This window comes from Vespa velutina, chromosome 11, assembly GCF_912470025.1.
Source record: "Vespa velutina chromosome 11, iVesVel2.1, whole genome shotgun sequence".
NCBI lineage: Eukaryota > Metazoa > Arthropoda > Insecta > Hymenoptera > Vespidae > Vespa > Vespa velutina.
In genome coordinates this window covers 3471777-3487359 of record NC_062198.1, presented here as the reverse complement: position 1 = coordinate 3487359, position 15583 = coordinate 3471777, and the positions used below count along the sequence as shown (strand labels likewise).

Sequence of the window (15583 nt, the reverse complement as noted above, 5' to 3'; positions counted from 1 at the left end):
AGAACGTTCATTTATTTTATTCAGAAGTATTAGAAATAAATTTAATATAATTATTAAGAAATGGAAGCTGTTTTAGTAATTTTATTTGTTTTTTATTAAAATCAAGAAAGTTAGATCATTAAAATAATCAATACAGTAAAGTTATTTTCATTTCATTTCACATTCTTCATTCTTTCTTTTTGTCATTCGATAAAAAAAAAAAAAATAAATCCGTGATCCTGTTTTACAATGCAAATTACATTTCAAGGATTATCTTTTTGATCTTTGATCCAAAGATGAATTTTTTTAATTGACAATATCATAATTACAAAGTAAAAGTTGTTATATATATATATATATATATACATATATATAAATACGTATGTGTGGATCGTTATGAAATCATTTAATAATTTATTTTGCATTTTGAAAAAAAAGACTTGGAAGGATCGAAAATTAATGAGAATTTGTGATCAGAACAACTCTAAGTGGTTATTTGTGTGTTTTCTGTATCTTTAATGTAATATGACAAAAAATATTTTATCATCAAGAATAAAAGAAAAAGAGATAAATAAAAAAGACAGGATCGATCAACTATGAATGACTATGATATTTTTCTTTTTATATAACTTCTATAATAATCAGAAACGAATACACAAAGGTTCTCGTAAATTCTAATATATTAAATTAATCCAGAAAGAAATGAATTATAGTATACATTTAGCTTCATCATTTTATGTTGATATATTTTTAATGATATACCGTGAAATGGTTTCTCGAATAGAAAAAAAAAAAAAAAAAAAAAAAGAAAAAAGGAAGAAAAAGAAAAAAGAAAAAAAAAGCCAATTATTGACGATATAATTTGTCTCTCTTCAAAGTTTAAAAAATCAAAGAAGAACCAATTTTCATATATCATTTGCTTTATTCATTTAAAAATGAATAAAGTCTCTTATAAACGATGTATTAATCAGAACATTATTATGATCAGTGTATCCAGAGTATATTTGTGTTATCACGTGTCTTTAATAATCATTCAAACTATTAAATTGTATAACGTGTTATTATAATATTATTCATTAATCGTATTAAACGTTTAATTTAGATATTCAATGAGTTTATCAAAAATTTTAATTTCTCTTTTGTTTCTTTTATTTCGTTTTTTTTTTTTTTATTTTTTTTTTTTTTTTTTTTTTTTAAATAAACAAAAGATATTCATTCAATTATAATCTCATACGATTATGCAATGCACAAGAATCATTTATTATTTCAAACGAATAATAGACATAATCAATGATATTGTCGATTTAATTTTCGTTCGATTTGATAGACAAAATAAAAAGGAGAATAAAAAGAAATAAAAAAAAAAACAAAAAAAAAAAAAAAGAGAAGGAAGAAAAAGGAAAAAAAAAGAAACGAAAAAAAGATGGACCAGTAAAGAAAAGAAAGAGGAGGAGGAGGCGAAAGAAGAAAAAAGAAAAAAAAAAGAAGAAGAAGAAATAAAAGAGGAAAAGAATTTTTGAGAAATCGTAGAGACAAACCCAAAGATAGAGAGAGAGAGAGAGAAAGAGAGAGACAGACAGAGAGAGAGAGAGAGAGAGAGAGAGAGAGAGAGAGAGAGAGAGAGAGACAGACAGAAATAATACTAGCTGGTAAATGAAGGAATATACAAGCCCTACTTCAGTTCGAATTCGAAGCATGCGTGATAGTAAGCAGTGTGAGCAGTGACGTTCCTATTATAAAAATTCTTCAAGTAAGAGTTCAGAAGGCGTTAGCGAAGCTTACAGTCAGTTTGCCGCTACTATTCGCACGGTATACATCTATTTTACTTATTGTTTCGTATATACCTGTCTCTCTCTATTTGTCTCTTTCTCTCTCTCTCTCTCTCTCTCTCTCTCTCTCTCTCTCTCTCTCTCTTTCACTTTCTCTCTCATTTTCTCTCACTCTCTCTCTCTCTCTCTCTCTCTCTCTCTCTCTCTCTCTCTCTCTCTCTCTCTCTCTCTCTCCTTTTGTCATTCTCGAGAGTTATTTTTATTGGAAAACCGTGAGATGGACATTAAGTTAAGATTAAAAGTATAGTTCAGATTAAAACAATTCAATAAGTGAGAAATCGTGGGAGTGAAATAGAAATTGATCGTTCTTCTTTCTTTGTGTGTAACTCTTTCTCTATCTGTCTCTGTCTCTCTCTCTCTCTCTCTCTCTTTCTGTCTCTCTTTCTTTCTCTCTCTTTCTATTCGTATCCACCTCAACGAACTACGTCTCTTTTATTCTTTCTTTTTCCCTTTTTATATCTCCCTTCTTATCTTTATTTGTTCCTTTTTTTTTTTTTCTTACGTTTCATCAGTCTTCTACGTTCGTTTATTCGTACGTACGTACACGTTCATTCGCACATTTATTTTACAAAGACCATTCGTTTCTTTGTTTATTCTATCGTTAGATTTATATTTAAACAAAGTTCTATGTGCCTCTCTCTCTCTCTCTCTCTCTCTCTCTCTCTCTCTCTCTCTCTCTCTCTCTCTCTCTCTCTCTCTCTCTTCTCCTCTCTTTCTGTGTATGTGTGTGTGTGCACGTGCTTTTTTTCTTTCTCAAGCAAAATGGAAAAAAAAAAAAAAAAAAGAAAAACCAGAATATTTTTAATATTCTCTTTAACAATATTCATACAATATCCATTGATATTAAACATTTATTTTTATTCTCTATAAAAAATCTTATTTATTTCTTTCTAATTCTTTATTTTTTTTTCTATAAATTCAATTTATTTTTAATTCTTTATTTCCTTCTCTTATTTATTTCCTTCTATAAATGCAATTTACTCATCGACATTATTTCCACATTTGCCATTTATAAAAATTGATTACTATCTGTGATGATGAAATCTGTCTGTTTGTTTTTAATCTGCCTATCTGTTTGTCTCTCTCTCTCTCTCTCTCTCTCTTTCTTATTCTCTCTTTCTCTCTCATTTCTTTGTCTCTCTTTTTCTTTTACACATAATTCTTGGGTTTTTATGCAAAATTTATTAAATAGAATGTAATACAATCTTTTTCCTTTATTTTGTTTTGAATTTAACTCACGAACGAACTTGCTAACTCACGAAAGTGCTTGCTAAAAAAAAAAAAAAAAAGAAAAAAAAGAAAGAAAACAAAGATAAATAAATAAACAAAAGAAAAAAAGAAAGAGATCATGTGTCTTTTCTTACGAACAAAATATTAAGTCGTCTAGCACGATAAAAGAGTGAAAATAATAGTATGAATTAAATCTGTTTGAAGTTATACTTTTAATATATTCAATTGAAAGTATATTAATTATTTTAGTTAATTCCGTGATCACTTGTACGTATATTTGTATGAAACGCATAAAATATTTAAAAATGTAGATCAATCTTTTTAGAACGAAATTAAAGAGGTAAATCGATCGAGAGACGTAGAAAATAAATATTTATTTACTCTCGGTTCGTTCACTTACTATTATCATTATATACGAATGATCATACGTATTATTTCTTTTCCGCTTTTCTAATCGAATTTCATTCATGATCGTGATTAATATTTGACTGTGTGTTCAAAAAAAAAAAAATAAATAAAAAGAAGAAGTACAATATAAACGAGGCATTTCTTTTTGTATGCAAACGTTTTATTGTATTTGATTTTTTATTGATAGTAATTTTTTTCTTTCTTTTTTATCTTTGCAATACTGACATTAAATAAAAATTATAGACGTATCAATAACTGCAGTAATTATTTGTAATCGAAATGTTCGTAAGGAAAAAAGAAAAAAAAAAAAAAGAACAAAAAGTCGTGAGAATTTTGCTACAATTAATTTCAATGAATTTATATACATTCTAATGTTATGTAATCATTATTAAATATTGAGGAAAAAATATAAATTCTTAATAAACTCTGATAACGATTTTTAATTGTGCATTATAACAAAAGAAAATAATCTTCAAGACAAGAGAATTATATTTTGTGTGTTGATGATAGTTATATTGAATTAATATTTATCGATGAAAATTAATCGTAATTGAATACATTATACATATGAGCAATAAACTGTATCGGCCATATGCATTATATGGTATATATATATATCTAAGCTATTTTTATAATGAAAATAAATTCCTTATCAAAACGATTTTAGATATGATAATATGATTGTAAATAATCGTCGAATTTTTTTTTTTATCATCTAATTATTAACAAGAATTTGAATTTATATTCCTTTTTCAATGTTTTTATTTTTCATTCCATTATCTTATTAATGTTATGTATCATTTAATAATCTATAATATCGGTGAGTTAACATTGTCTGTGATAAATTATTGATTATTATTTCGATCCAGGAAATACAAAAATTTCTTTAAAATGTTAACGAAGCCACCTTCCTCATTCATACTAATTCGATATCGTCGAGCTTGTAGAATAAACAGATGCGTATTATACAGTAAAAATAGAGATTCATAATATATATATGTATACTTTATATACCAACATATTATTTCATACTTATTATTATAATTTGAACCTGTGGATTTGTTTGTAAAATATTTAATAATACTGCAAGATATTATATCTTTGAAATTACTCATATTTTCCGATGTAACAAACTGCATAAAAAAAAATTTAACAAAAAACGGAACATATGTACGATGAATACATCAAAATGTCATTCCAGATGTCATTGATAAATTATCAGCTATATGTTTTATCTTCGATGATCATTTCTTATCGTATACATTAATATGTTAATAACATATTTTCTTCATTCACGCTTTTATTTGTAAAACAGTATAATAATTTAATGTTATAATTATTATTTTTTTTTTTTCATTGTGTGCTTAGAATATTTAGTTCGGATTAAGAAAAAAAAAAAAACAAAAAAAAATAAATCTTATATGCATTACGATATAATTAGATTTTTTTTCTGCTTTTTTCTAAATAACAGTTCTCAAATTTTATGACCATGAATAATTTTTCTTATCGAAACTAATTGACATTTAATTGATCTTTAAAGTGTTATTATTGATCTATACAACTATATTAATTTTTCTGTATGATCAAAATAGAAAAAAAAGAAGGAAAAAAAATAAACAAATATCCCTGATACTCAACAGCATTATTTTATGATTCATGCATTAGATATTAGTTTCATATTTATTAATGTTTATCATTGAATATTTTTTCTATGCGTGTAGAAAAAAAAAACTCAAGATACATATCTAATTAATCTATGAATATTTATTTAGATATATGTCGAAAGGTCATTGATTATTTCATTTTTAAAGATTAAATGATATAAAAAAAATGAAAGATAAAAAAAAACAAAGGAGAAAAGACAAACAAGAGAGAGAGAGAGAGAGAGAGAGAGACAAATATATTTAATCAAAAATATATTCAATTCACAATTATTCTTATTTTTTCATTTTTCAGAAATAAACGGAGATAGGATCAAGTATCTAAAGAATGGATTCTGCGTCGGAAACTTTTTAAATTATCAAATACATATAGTCATCCTATATAATCATCAAATACATCAGTGAAAAATATTTATCATGAATTCAAATATAAACATGTTTGAAAATGGAGAAGATAAGAACGATATTACGAAATGTAAATCGTATAATATCGAAGTCTCGAAACATTTGAAGCATTTTAAGAAATTGGAACCGTTGGATATTGAATTCAATGATATAACTTACAGCGTGCCGATAGGAAGAAAAGGTAAGCGATATAAGAACAAAATTATTTATATCAGAAAAAAAAAAAAAGAAAAAAGAATATCAATCGTTATTACGAATTATTTGTTTAACTATCGACTATCTTACTGTTATACGTTGGAAATGTATTTTTTTTGTTTTGCTTTTTCTTTTCTTCTTTTTTCTTCTTTTTTCTTCTTTTTTCTTTTTTTCTTTTTTTTTCCTTTTACATCCTATCTAGAAAATCAGGAATTCTAAAGATAATAAAACAGGTTTTTCTCTGTCTCTCACTCTTTGTCTCTTTTTCTCTCTCTTTTTATTTTCATTTTTTACTACAGAAGGTCACTTTACTTGAATTAACAATTTGAATCATTGCACTTCTAAGTATGAATCATCGCATACGTTCTATAGTGATATATACATACATACATACATAACATATGCAAGTTGTATATAGAAATAAAGATAAACGATAAATGTTTCTCTCTCTCTCTCTCTCTGTCTCTCTCTCTCTCTCTCTCTCTCTATATATATATATATATATATATATAAATATATATATATATATATATCTTGTTTTTTCTTTTTCCTTTTATTCCTTCTTTTTTTTCTTTACTATATGTCATTGCTAGTTCATCCATATGTTTTATCTTTAAATAATAAATTCTAGTAAAAATTGTACTAATAAAATAATATGATCGAAATATTAGAAAGAGAGAGAGAGAGAGAGAGAGAGAGAGAGAGATGCAACGCATAAAATATTTGAATGAACTTGCATAATTAAAAAAATAAAAAGGAAAGATCTCGCAAAATAGTACGTAATATCTTTTTAATCGATAAATAATTTATCATCAATTTACATTTCATTGATTGTCAATTTCTGATAGATAAAAAAAGATTATTTAAATATAAAACTAAATTGAATAACTATTAATTAATTAACAATTTTAACATTTTTCAAATATTTGAAAGAGTGTTTTTAAATGACAAAGAGAGAAAATGTGAATGGTAAAAAAGGATAAGAGATATAAATGAATGTTTTTCACGTAAAACCAATGGGAATAAATTCATAGAAAATATTTAGTAACATAAAAACATGGTCACGGAGATATGAATGTCCAAGAGATACATTCTGTTATAATTATTATCATACGGAATAGCATTATAGTGGAACAGTAAGGTTTCACTTTCTATCCACCCACAATAAATCTCTCTCTCTCTCTCTCTCTCTCTCTCTCTCTCTCTCTCTCTCTCTCTCTCTCTCTGTGTGTATCCCCTTCTCTTTTGAAATAAAATATCAAATGATTTTCTTAGTTATCATCGATTATATTATCTCTTAGATGTATAAACGTATATTATTCTTTATCGCTGATTTTATTTTATATTAAATCGTTAAAAATACTTTCAACATCCGTTCAAAGTTCTTCACAAATGATGAAATTCTTTAACTATATATATAAAACACATAACACGTAAAACAACATTGAAAATTTCCATCACATATTATTCTTTTGAAAACATAGTAAGCATTTAAATAATATTTATAATTCATAATACTTTTTATAATTCATTTAATTTCTACATATTATTATCAATCGTATATATACTTTTACTCGATTATTCAATCGATTTATTCAATCAATAATTTCTTCTTCCTTCTTAAATATAATATAAATTCAATAAATAATATTTAAAATGAAGAAATAATTCATATGCACGTATATTGTGAATGCATGATATTAGTTATACATGATTCAAATAGATAAATTTACATAATTTAAATAGATAAATTTACGAATTTCGTTGTTATCGAAAAAAAAAAAAAAAAAAAAAGTATTAAGATATATTACTTTTTTTTTTTTTTTTATAAATTCCATTAATATAAAACAAAATATTCCATTTAAATGATAATGTGAATATGATGAAATGAAATATAATAGTGAAGTTTATTACTTTCTCCGAATTCTTCTTTACTTTAAAAGGCGAATTCATTCGTATCGTTTAAATTGAAAACTATTCTGAGTTGAGAGACATCATTGGATAAAGTCGAAATAGTTTCGTTATAAAAAAATTTCTATTAAATTATCGCTTTTATAAGTATAAAAAAAAAAAAGAATAAAGAAAAAGAAAATCTGTTAATTTGGAAAATTATCGATCTAAATTTTTCTTTATAGTTAATCGAATATTAAAGTAATATTCGTGTTAAAGTTGGTTCTCTCTCTCTCTCTAACTCTCTCTCTCTCTCTCTCTCTCTCTCTCTCTCTCTCTGTCTCTGTTTCTCTCTCTTTCCCTCTTTATTTATCTATTTATTTCTATCTCTTGGAATATTTAAAGACATTTAAATATTTAGATATTTAGATATTTAGATATTTAGATATTTAGATATTTAGATATTCATTCACAACTTTTATTATCTTATTAGATTATATAATTCAATAAAATGATTTTATTATACTAATGAGTGTATAATTATGGGAACGTATGATATTTCAAAATAATATTACGAGCCTTTTGCAGAAAGGAAATAAAAATAAGCACTTTCAATCGTTTAGATTATATAATTAAAAATAAATCTAAACGTGTACACGTCTATAATTTATTTTCTTATTCGAAGTTTCTCTCTTGTACTTTTTTTCTTTAATTATATTCATCAAACGAAAATGCAACGATCTACTTTTAATGATCTTTCATTTATCTTACAATTATCTTTTTATATTACTTTAATATAAAAATTTGTTTAATTTTCTTCTCATTAAAATATTGGTAAAATTTATACTGACTTAGAATAATCATTACTGTTAAAATATATAGTCAGAATATTCATATAAGATCATTAGAATTATAATAATAATAAAAACACGATTAGGATTGCTCATAAATTCTTCTATAATAATAAAAAAGAATAAAAAAGATCTATCCATTCGTTTCTAATGTCAAGAATTTTTAATGTCAATGATAAAAAAGAAAAAGAAATAAGAAAACTAAATTACCAGTAGTCTTTGTAAAATTTGTTAACGTTTAGATTGTTGAGACTTAGAAAAAAAAAAAAAAAGTAAGAAAGAAGAGAAGATAGAAAGGAATGAAAGAAGAAAAAAGAAAAAAACAATCTTTTGTACGCTCAAATGCCTCGTAAATCTTCGAATTACCCTGAACGTTTCCGTACTGTACAAAAGATGCGAATGAGTCTGCACTTTTACGAAGTAGGAAAATACCAAAGAAAATGTAATATATAATAGAAAGGTTAAATTGCTTTCCGCTCGCAGGAGACATCAATCAGTTCGAGAACAAATGCTTTTACAGTGAATGATTTGTTACCAAAGGCGACAAGAAGAAATGAAAGATGATCTTTTATAATTTGATTTATTATATTAAATTAAATTAATAAAACAGTAAATATATATACATATATGTATATATATATATATATATATATATGCATATATGTATATATATATATATATACACCTACATACATATATATAAATAAAAAAATAAATCTCATAAATTTAAAATATGCATAAATTAATGCAAATATCAATGATTATATTTAACCTGTTATTTCTTTCCTATTTTTATTCTTATCCTTTAGTTATTATTTTTAATATTATTTATTATCTTGTTTTTTATCTTGTTTTTTAATATACAATATAATATGTACATATAATATATATGTATTTAATACTTTTTTTTTTTATCTTCTTTTTTTCTCGTTATTTTATTTTATACAAAATTGTTTTTATATATATATATATATGCATGCATATACAATATATCAATGAATAAAGAAAAAATAATTGTTTAATTATGCTTAATAAAGATAAAACTAATTGATTTATTATTTAATCTATATAAATCCGATAATAACATTATCTACAAGAATTATCATGTCATATATTTAAAATGATTGCAATTCTCTTATGTATATGTATTATGATTATATGTGTATTTTTCAAGATCTTTTACTTTTACATGAGTATAAATGTGAAATATGAATTTCTTACTCGTTAATAACACATTCTTCTGTATGTCCAACATAGAATCTAAAGTAATATTAAAAGGAATTAGTGGTCAATTTAAATCCGGCGAGTTGACTGCTATTTTGGGTGCTTCCGGATCAGGAAAGTCAACTTTATTAAACATTCTTGCTGGATATAAGTAAGTATTAAATGAATTCGTTAAATTTTACGATTAAAGAAAAAAATAATAATAATAAAATAATAGAAGGAAACAAACAAAGCAACTGGGCTTGTCACATTTTGCTTAATTAGAATTTAAAATCAATATTTTCCGGTATATTATAAATGGAGGAAGGAAGGTTGAAAGATTACAGGTCATGAACGTTTTGTTCTCGAATGTGACAGAAAAAATTAAACCTTGAATGAATTATTCTGGGAAAAAAAAAAAAAAGGAAATAGTCTACAGCGAAGTCAAACGACGATTAAAAATATTATCAATTCGATAAATAAATTCTTATTTAAAAAGCTATTGATCAGAATGTTAATGAATATTAATTAATTTCGTAATCGTATTGTGATATTAATTATGGACGAAATAATTTTACGGGTATCATTGAAAGGGACCATTTTAAAGGAATTCTTTTCCTCTTTTTTTTTTCCCCTCTCTTTCTCTCTTTCTCTTTTTCCTTTTGTTCTTCTTTTTAATTTCCACAAGTTATATCATCATATTGTTTGTTTTTATAGATTTCAAGGAGTCACTGGTTCGATAAATATTAATGGACAACCAAGAGATATTAATGAATTTATAAAAGCCTCTTGTTATATTATGCAAAATGATTTAATTCAACCGAAGCTTACTACCTATGAAGCAATATGTTTTGCTATTGATCTAAAATTAGGTTCAAAATTGACGAAAGCAGAGAAATCGGCAGCAGTAAGTAAATAAGAATTTTTTTCTTTTTCATTCTTTTTTTTTTTTTTTTTTTTTTTTTTTTTTTTTTTTTTTTTTTTTTTTTTTTTTTTTTTTTTTTTTTTATCAAATTGAAATAAAACATGAGAGAGAAGGAAGAGATGGAGAAGGAGTAAGAGAAAAAAGTAATAGTTCGTAAAAATATTTGATATTTTGATATAGTACGTATTCCCATTGTATTATCTGTCATATGAATTTTATTTCAATCTGTTATTAATTAATCGATTAACAAATCGTAGGTATGTAATTGTATGAATATATAAAAAATTTTTAGATAAAAGAAATCATGGAAATATTGAGATTGACCAAAGCAAAAAATACAGTTTCTGAAGAGCTTTCTGGTGGAGAAAGGAAAAGATTATCGATCGCTTTGGAATTAGTTAACAATCCACCTGTAATATTTCTCGACGAACCCACTACGTAAGTTATTTTCAAAGGAATAAATTATTAAGTTTCTTTTTCTTTTTCTTCTTTTTTCTTTTTAAATTTTTCGATTTAAAAAGACATTTTTTTTTTATTTTTTAATTCTTTAATTTTTAATTTTTTATCTATTATTAACATTATTAACATTTTTTTTTTTTATTTTTTATTTTTTAAATTTATAAAAACAACCTTATTCTATCCAGAGGTCTCGACGAGGTATCCTCGATACAATGCATCTTACTTCTTCAAAAATTAGCAAAACGTTTAATGAGAACAGTGATCTGTTCGATTCACACACCAAGTGCATCGATTTTTTCTAAATTTGATAACATTTACGTTATGGAAAATGGACAATGCGTTTATAGAGGACCTTCCAATAATGTGATACCATTTCTTCAACAAATTGGGATTGGATGCCCGATTCATTATAATCCAGCCGATTTCAGTAAGCCATTTCAAAGGAAAACGAAATTTTGCGATTTTCTTTTTCCTTTCTTCTTATGGTTAACAAGAAATTTCATATTATTATTTAATATCGTCTCGTTTCATATTATATTTGATTTTTCTTTTTCTCTTTTTTTTTTTTTTTTTTTTTTTTTTTTTTATTCTTCGTTCAATAGTTCTTGAAGTTTCGACAGGAGAATACGGACAAGAATATGTCGAACGAATGATCACTTACGTAAATAAAAAATTACCAATCTTATCGATAACACGATCTATTAAAGAATTCGAACTCGAAAGAAAACATCCTAGAATTTCATGGTACGAACAATTCGTCACGTTATTTAAAAGGATGATGCTGCAGTTGTACAGAGACAGAGTAAGGAATAACAAAAAAAACAAAAAAAAAAAAAACAAAAAAAGAAAAAATAAAAGATATATATATTTGTCATATTCACGTAAGTTTTTTCATATTTTCGTTTTATTATCATCGATCATTTTTTCTTCTCTTCCAGAGATATGTATATTTTAAGATATCTTTACATATCTTTACGGGTATCATGAATGGTCTAATATTTCTAAACATTGGCAATGATGGCTCAAAAACTCTCTTCAACTTTGGTTTCTGCTTTATTTGCTTGATAGTATTTCTTTACATACCGATGTTACCAATATTATTACACTGTATGTAAAAATTTATTTAGATTACTGAAAAGTTGACAAATGAAAACTATAATTTTAATTATTTCAGTTCCTTCTGAGGTCCTTCTAATCAAGAGAGAACATTTCAACAGATGGTACAACCTCAGTTCTTATTATTGTGCTCTCTCTCTATCTTATATTCCTGTACAGGTTGGTATATATATATATATATATATATATATATATATATATATGTATGTATGTATATACATATATATATATACACATGTATATATGAAGAGAAAAAAAGTAATAGATATATTATTGAAATTTATATAGATTTCAAAGAAAATACATACTCTTATGGTATATAATTTTACAGTTTTTTACAACATTGATATACGTCGCAATGGTTTATACAATCACTGGACAACCTCTCGAGTTACCTAGGATAAGCAAATTTTTTTCTATTTGTCTCATTTGTGCTTTCATTGCTGAAAGTTTAGCTCTATCTGTTGCCTCTATATTGAACATGGAGGTATGTAAAATGAATTAATTTTATATGTTCAAAGTTTATATATACTATAAATCATATATTTCAGAATAGTATGTTCATTGGGCCAACTATAGCAGCTCCTTTAATGTTACTCGCTGTACAAGGCATGGGAGATTCCGAACCACTACCTATTTATCGTACAGTAATAATGTATTCAAGTTATTTAAGATATGGATTGGAAGGTCTCATTGTAGCAACCTATGGATATAACAGAGAAAAATTGCCATGTCCAATAGAAGAAGTTTATTGTCATTACAGTTCACCAAGAGAATTATTGCGAACAATGAGTAAGAAATATTTCAAACAAATTATTAGAGTTTCCTAAAAATTGTACGTTAACTAAATTCTAAGTTCATTTCCTTTTCAGGAATGGAGCATACTGTTTTTTGGATAGATATTATGGTCCTCATTTTTATTCTTATTGTTATGAAAGCACTTACATTTTATTTATTGAGACAACGATTGCAACCAAATAAAACTTTCCAAGCTCTTCATCTCATTGGGCAGATAATAAAGAATCGTCTTAATAGTCTCTGACTAGTTAATTTAATGAAATTAAAATAGAAGTTTACTCAAAAGTTTACATTTTTTTATAATTATTAATGAAAACTTTTTTTTATCAAAACTTTAGAAATCAACGAAAGATCTTAAATATTTTTAATATAAAATGACAAATTTATTTGAAATTTTATTCAAGATTATTTTCAAGATCAAGATTTTATTAAATTTTACAAAATATTAATTATATATAAAAATAATATTTCATATACTTATAAGTGACACATCTCTCTTATTTTTATTGATATTATATATTATAATTATTAGAAGTATTATATGGACATTATTTTTAACATTAGCATGTATAAAAAGTAATAGTGAATTTAACTTAGTAAGAGTCAATAATGTTCCTGATAAATATACAAAGAAATATAGATCATAGCTCTTTCTATGATTAGTGGATTTTTTCAAAAGTATTTTTATCATCTTCAAATATACAAATTATTAAATCTAATAAAAGTGGCATTAAATTATTTGTAAATTTAATAAAATAAAATATTGTTATGGGTATCTATATAAGATTAAAATAACTGATAGTATTTCTTAATTTATAGGATCAATGTAGTTGCAAGAAAATGAAGACATTAAGTAATTTTAAAATAAGCTGTTAAAAAAAGTATTATCTTCTTTTTATATAATATTAATATAACTTACATCTATCTGACAAAAAAAAAAGAAATCTGTTATTTCTTCCTAATCCAAGGTTCTTTTTTTATGGATAAGATGGCGCTGTAATATTTAACACACAAAATTTAATCACGAAAACATAGAAATACAACGACGCTAGCTTCACGAAACGATTATCAATTATTGTTTTGTAATAATCTAATAATAAATATAATTGACGTTTAATCCTTTTAATTTTAAATAAAACGATACAATTTAATACGTCCTTTCATAAATCGTACAAATTGTGCAATAATCATAAACATATACTTTATATTTTAATAATTCAATTTCATGTTAATTAGAAGATCATAAAACGCAGAACATTTTTCGTTATTACACGTCTTATTTAAAACAATTCTCGAATAAATATTGAGAATAAATGGAATATCAAAAATTATTGGATTCCGTCGATATTTTAGGTTACGCGGGAATATGCACAAGCACGGAATTTTCGCAGCTTTTAAAAAATTCCCTCTTGATATTACAAAGAGAAAATCACTTTCGTAAATGTTATTACTGGGGCAAAATAAATGGCATACAAAAAGATTATCACATTGCTTTTGGATATAAAAAAGATTGTATGAACGGACAAATATATTACTACAGGTTATAAAAATGTCTTCTCCCAGGAAAGAGGATCTACGTACAAAAAAAAAAAAAAAAAAAAAAAAAAAAAAAAAAAAAAAAAAAAAAAAAACCATCTCAAACGATATATAATTAAAATATAAATAATATTTTGATCTCTTATATACAGTATGGATGGATTAAATTGGTTGTTATTACCGAAGTCACCAAAATATGCAAAATTTTTAACACCCCTGGCCATTAACAAATTCGAAGGAGAACCATCGATCGTTACGAACGTTTACGATTCCAATCCACCATTTCCATCAAACGAAGATCCTAAACAATATTACAACGTATGTTAATTGGATCATCGTACAATTATCTTATCAATTTACTTGGAACATATTTTTATATATATATATATATTTTTTTTTTTTTTTTCAGGAACCTATACCAAAGGAATTAAAGGAAGAAGATCGTTTGGCAACCATTGTCGAAACGATTACGGAAGATGCAGTAATTATTCCTCGTGGTGGATGGTTCAAATGTTCAAGCGGAGACATCGTAGAAAATATAGCATTCGAGGGATTAGATTTAACAGACGCGTCCAATCTTAAATCCTATCTACATGCACGTCCACCGCAACAAAAATGGAATACCAATTTATTAACAAGACCTGATTACAATTATGCCACTGATTTTCTTGATACCATTGATCTGGATGTTCCTCATGGTATTTAAATTATCTTAATCGTATTAAGAAAATTTAATAATAAAAAAATATTTTAATCTCGAACGATTGTACCGAGTTAATATTTTCCGATTGTACCGAGTATATATATATATATACATATATATTATGTATCTTGCAGGATGCTGGAATCTGCAACTTATTTTGGAAGCACGTTTAATTATCCTACATAGTTTATATTGGCCTGGAATGACATTTTATCACAAATTGAATACTCCTCATTACGGTTTTTTATACGTCGGAAATGGTAAGAAGAATATGGATTTACCTTTCATGGTGTAACGCAATAATAAATTAATCGGGAGGATAAATCTCCTTCTAAAAATAAGAAAGAAAAAAAAGAAGAAAAATGATATTATTGCCAAAATATTTGTTCGATTAA

General features: G+C 25.0%; 2 protein-coding genes across 4 annotated transcripts; both read left to right on the top strand.

The window, feature by feature from the left end:
• The first annotated feature begins 1535 nt into the window (after nucleotides 1-1535).
• LOC124953186 (ATP-binding cassette sub-family G member 1-like) lies at nucleotides 1536-13323 on the top strand. Of its 3 annotated transcripts, none has more exons than XR_007102143.1 (12): nucleotides 1536-1788; nucleotides 5403-5693; nucleotides 9706-9823; nucleotides 10369-10558; nucleotides 10869-11014; nucleotides 11221-11462; nucleotides 11638-11837; nucleotides 11974-12142; nucleotides 12210-12310; nucleotides 12483-12638; nucleotides 12708-12943; nucleotides 13024-13165. XR_007102143.1 is itself a non-coding variant. In XM_047504191.1 (12 exons), the coding sequence occupies exons 2-12, from the start codon at nucleotides 5525-5527 to the stop codon at nucleotides 13191-13193; spliced, it is 1902 nt and encodes a 633-aa protein (XP_047360147.1). In that variant the 5' UTR covers nucleotides 1539-1788; nucleotides 5403-5524; the 3' UTR covers nucleotides 13194-13323. The 3 variants fall into 3 exon arrangements, 2 of the variants coding, with proteins under 2 accessions (XP_047360148.1, XP_047360147.1); XM_047504191.1 differs by having other exon boundaries at nucleotides 1539-1788; nucleotides 12703-12943; nucleotides 13024-13323; XM_047504192.1 differs by lacking the exon at nucleotides 11974-12142 and having other exon boundaries at nucleotides 1537-1788; nucleotides 11638-11916; nucleotides 12703-12943; nucleotides 13024-13323.
• Nucleotides 13324-13407: 84 nt separating this feature from the next.
• On the top strand, nucleotides 13408-15583 carry LOC124953071 (radial spoke head protein 9 homolog). The gene is made up of 4 exons (XM_047503950.1): nucleotides 13408-14489; nucleotides 14638-14803; nucleotides 14895-15183; nucleotides 15323-15583. Exons 1-4 carry the CDS (start codon nucleotides 14263-14265, stop codon nucleotides 15481-15483), a joined length of 843 nt encoding a protein of 280 aa, XP_047359906.1. The 5' UTR covers nucleotides 13408-14262; the 3' UTR covers nucleotides 15484-15583.

What these genes read in the sequence shown, in the direction of transcription:
- LOC124953186 (XM_047504191.1), top strand. Translation starts at nt 5,525, where the DNA reads ATGAATTCAAATATAAACATGTTTGAAAATGGAGAAGATAAGAACGAT. An exon ending in CGTGCCGATAGGAAGAAAAG is followed by an intron (nt 5,694 to 9,705) that starts GTAAGCGATATA and finishes TGTCCAACATAG; the next exon opens with AATCTAAAGTAATATTAAAA. An exon ending in AACATTCTTGCTGGATATAA is followed by an intron (nt 9,824 to 10,368) that starts GTAAGTATTAAA and finishes TTGTTTTTATAG; the next exon opens with ATTTCAAGGAGTCACTGGTT.
- LOC124953071 (XM_047503950.1), top strand. Translation starts at nt 14,263, where the DNA reads ATGGAATATCAAAAATTATTGGATTCCGTCGATATTTTAGGTTACGCG. An exon ending in GGACAAATATATTACTACAG is followed by an intron (nt 14,490 to 14,637) that starts GTTATAAAAATG and finishes TCTTATATACAG; the next exon opens with TATGGATGGATTAAATTGGT. An exon ending in TGATCTGGATGTTCCTCATG is followed by an intron (nt 15,184 to 15,322) that starts GTATTTAAATTA and finishes TGTATCTTGCAG; the next exon opens with GATGCTGGAATCTGCAACTT.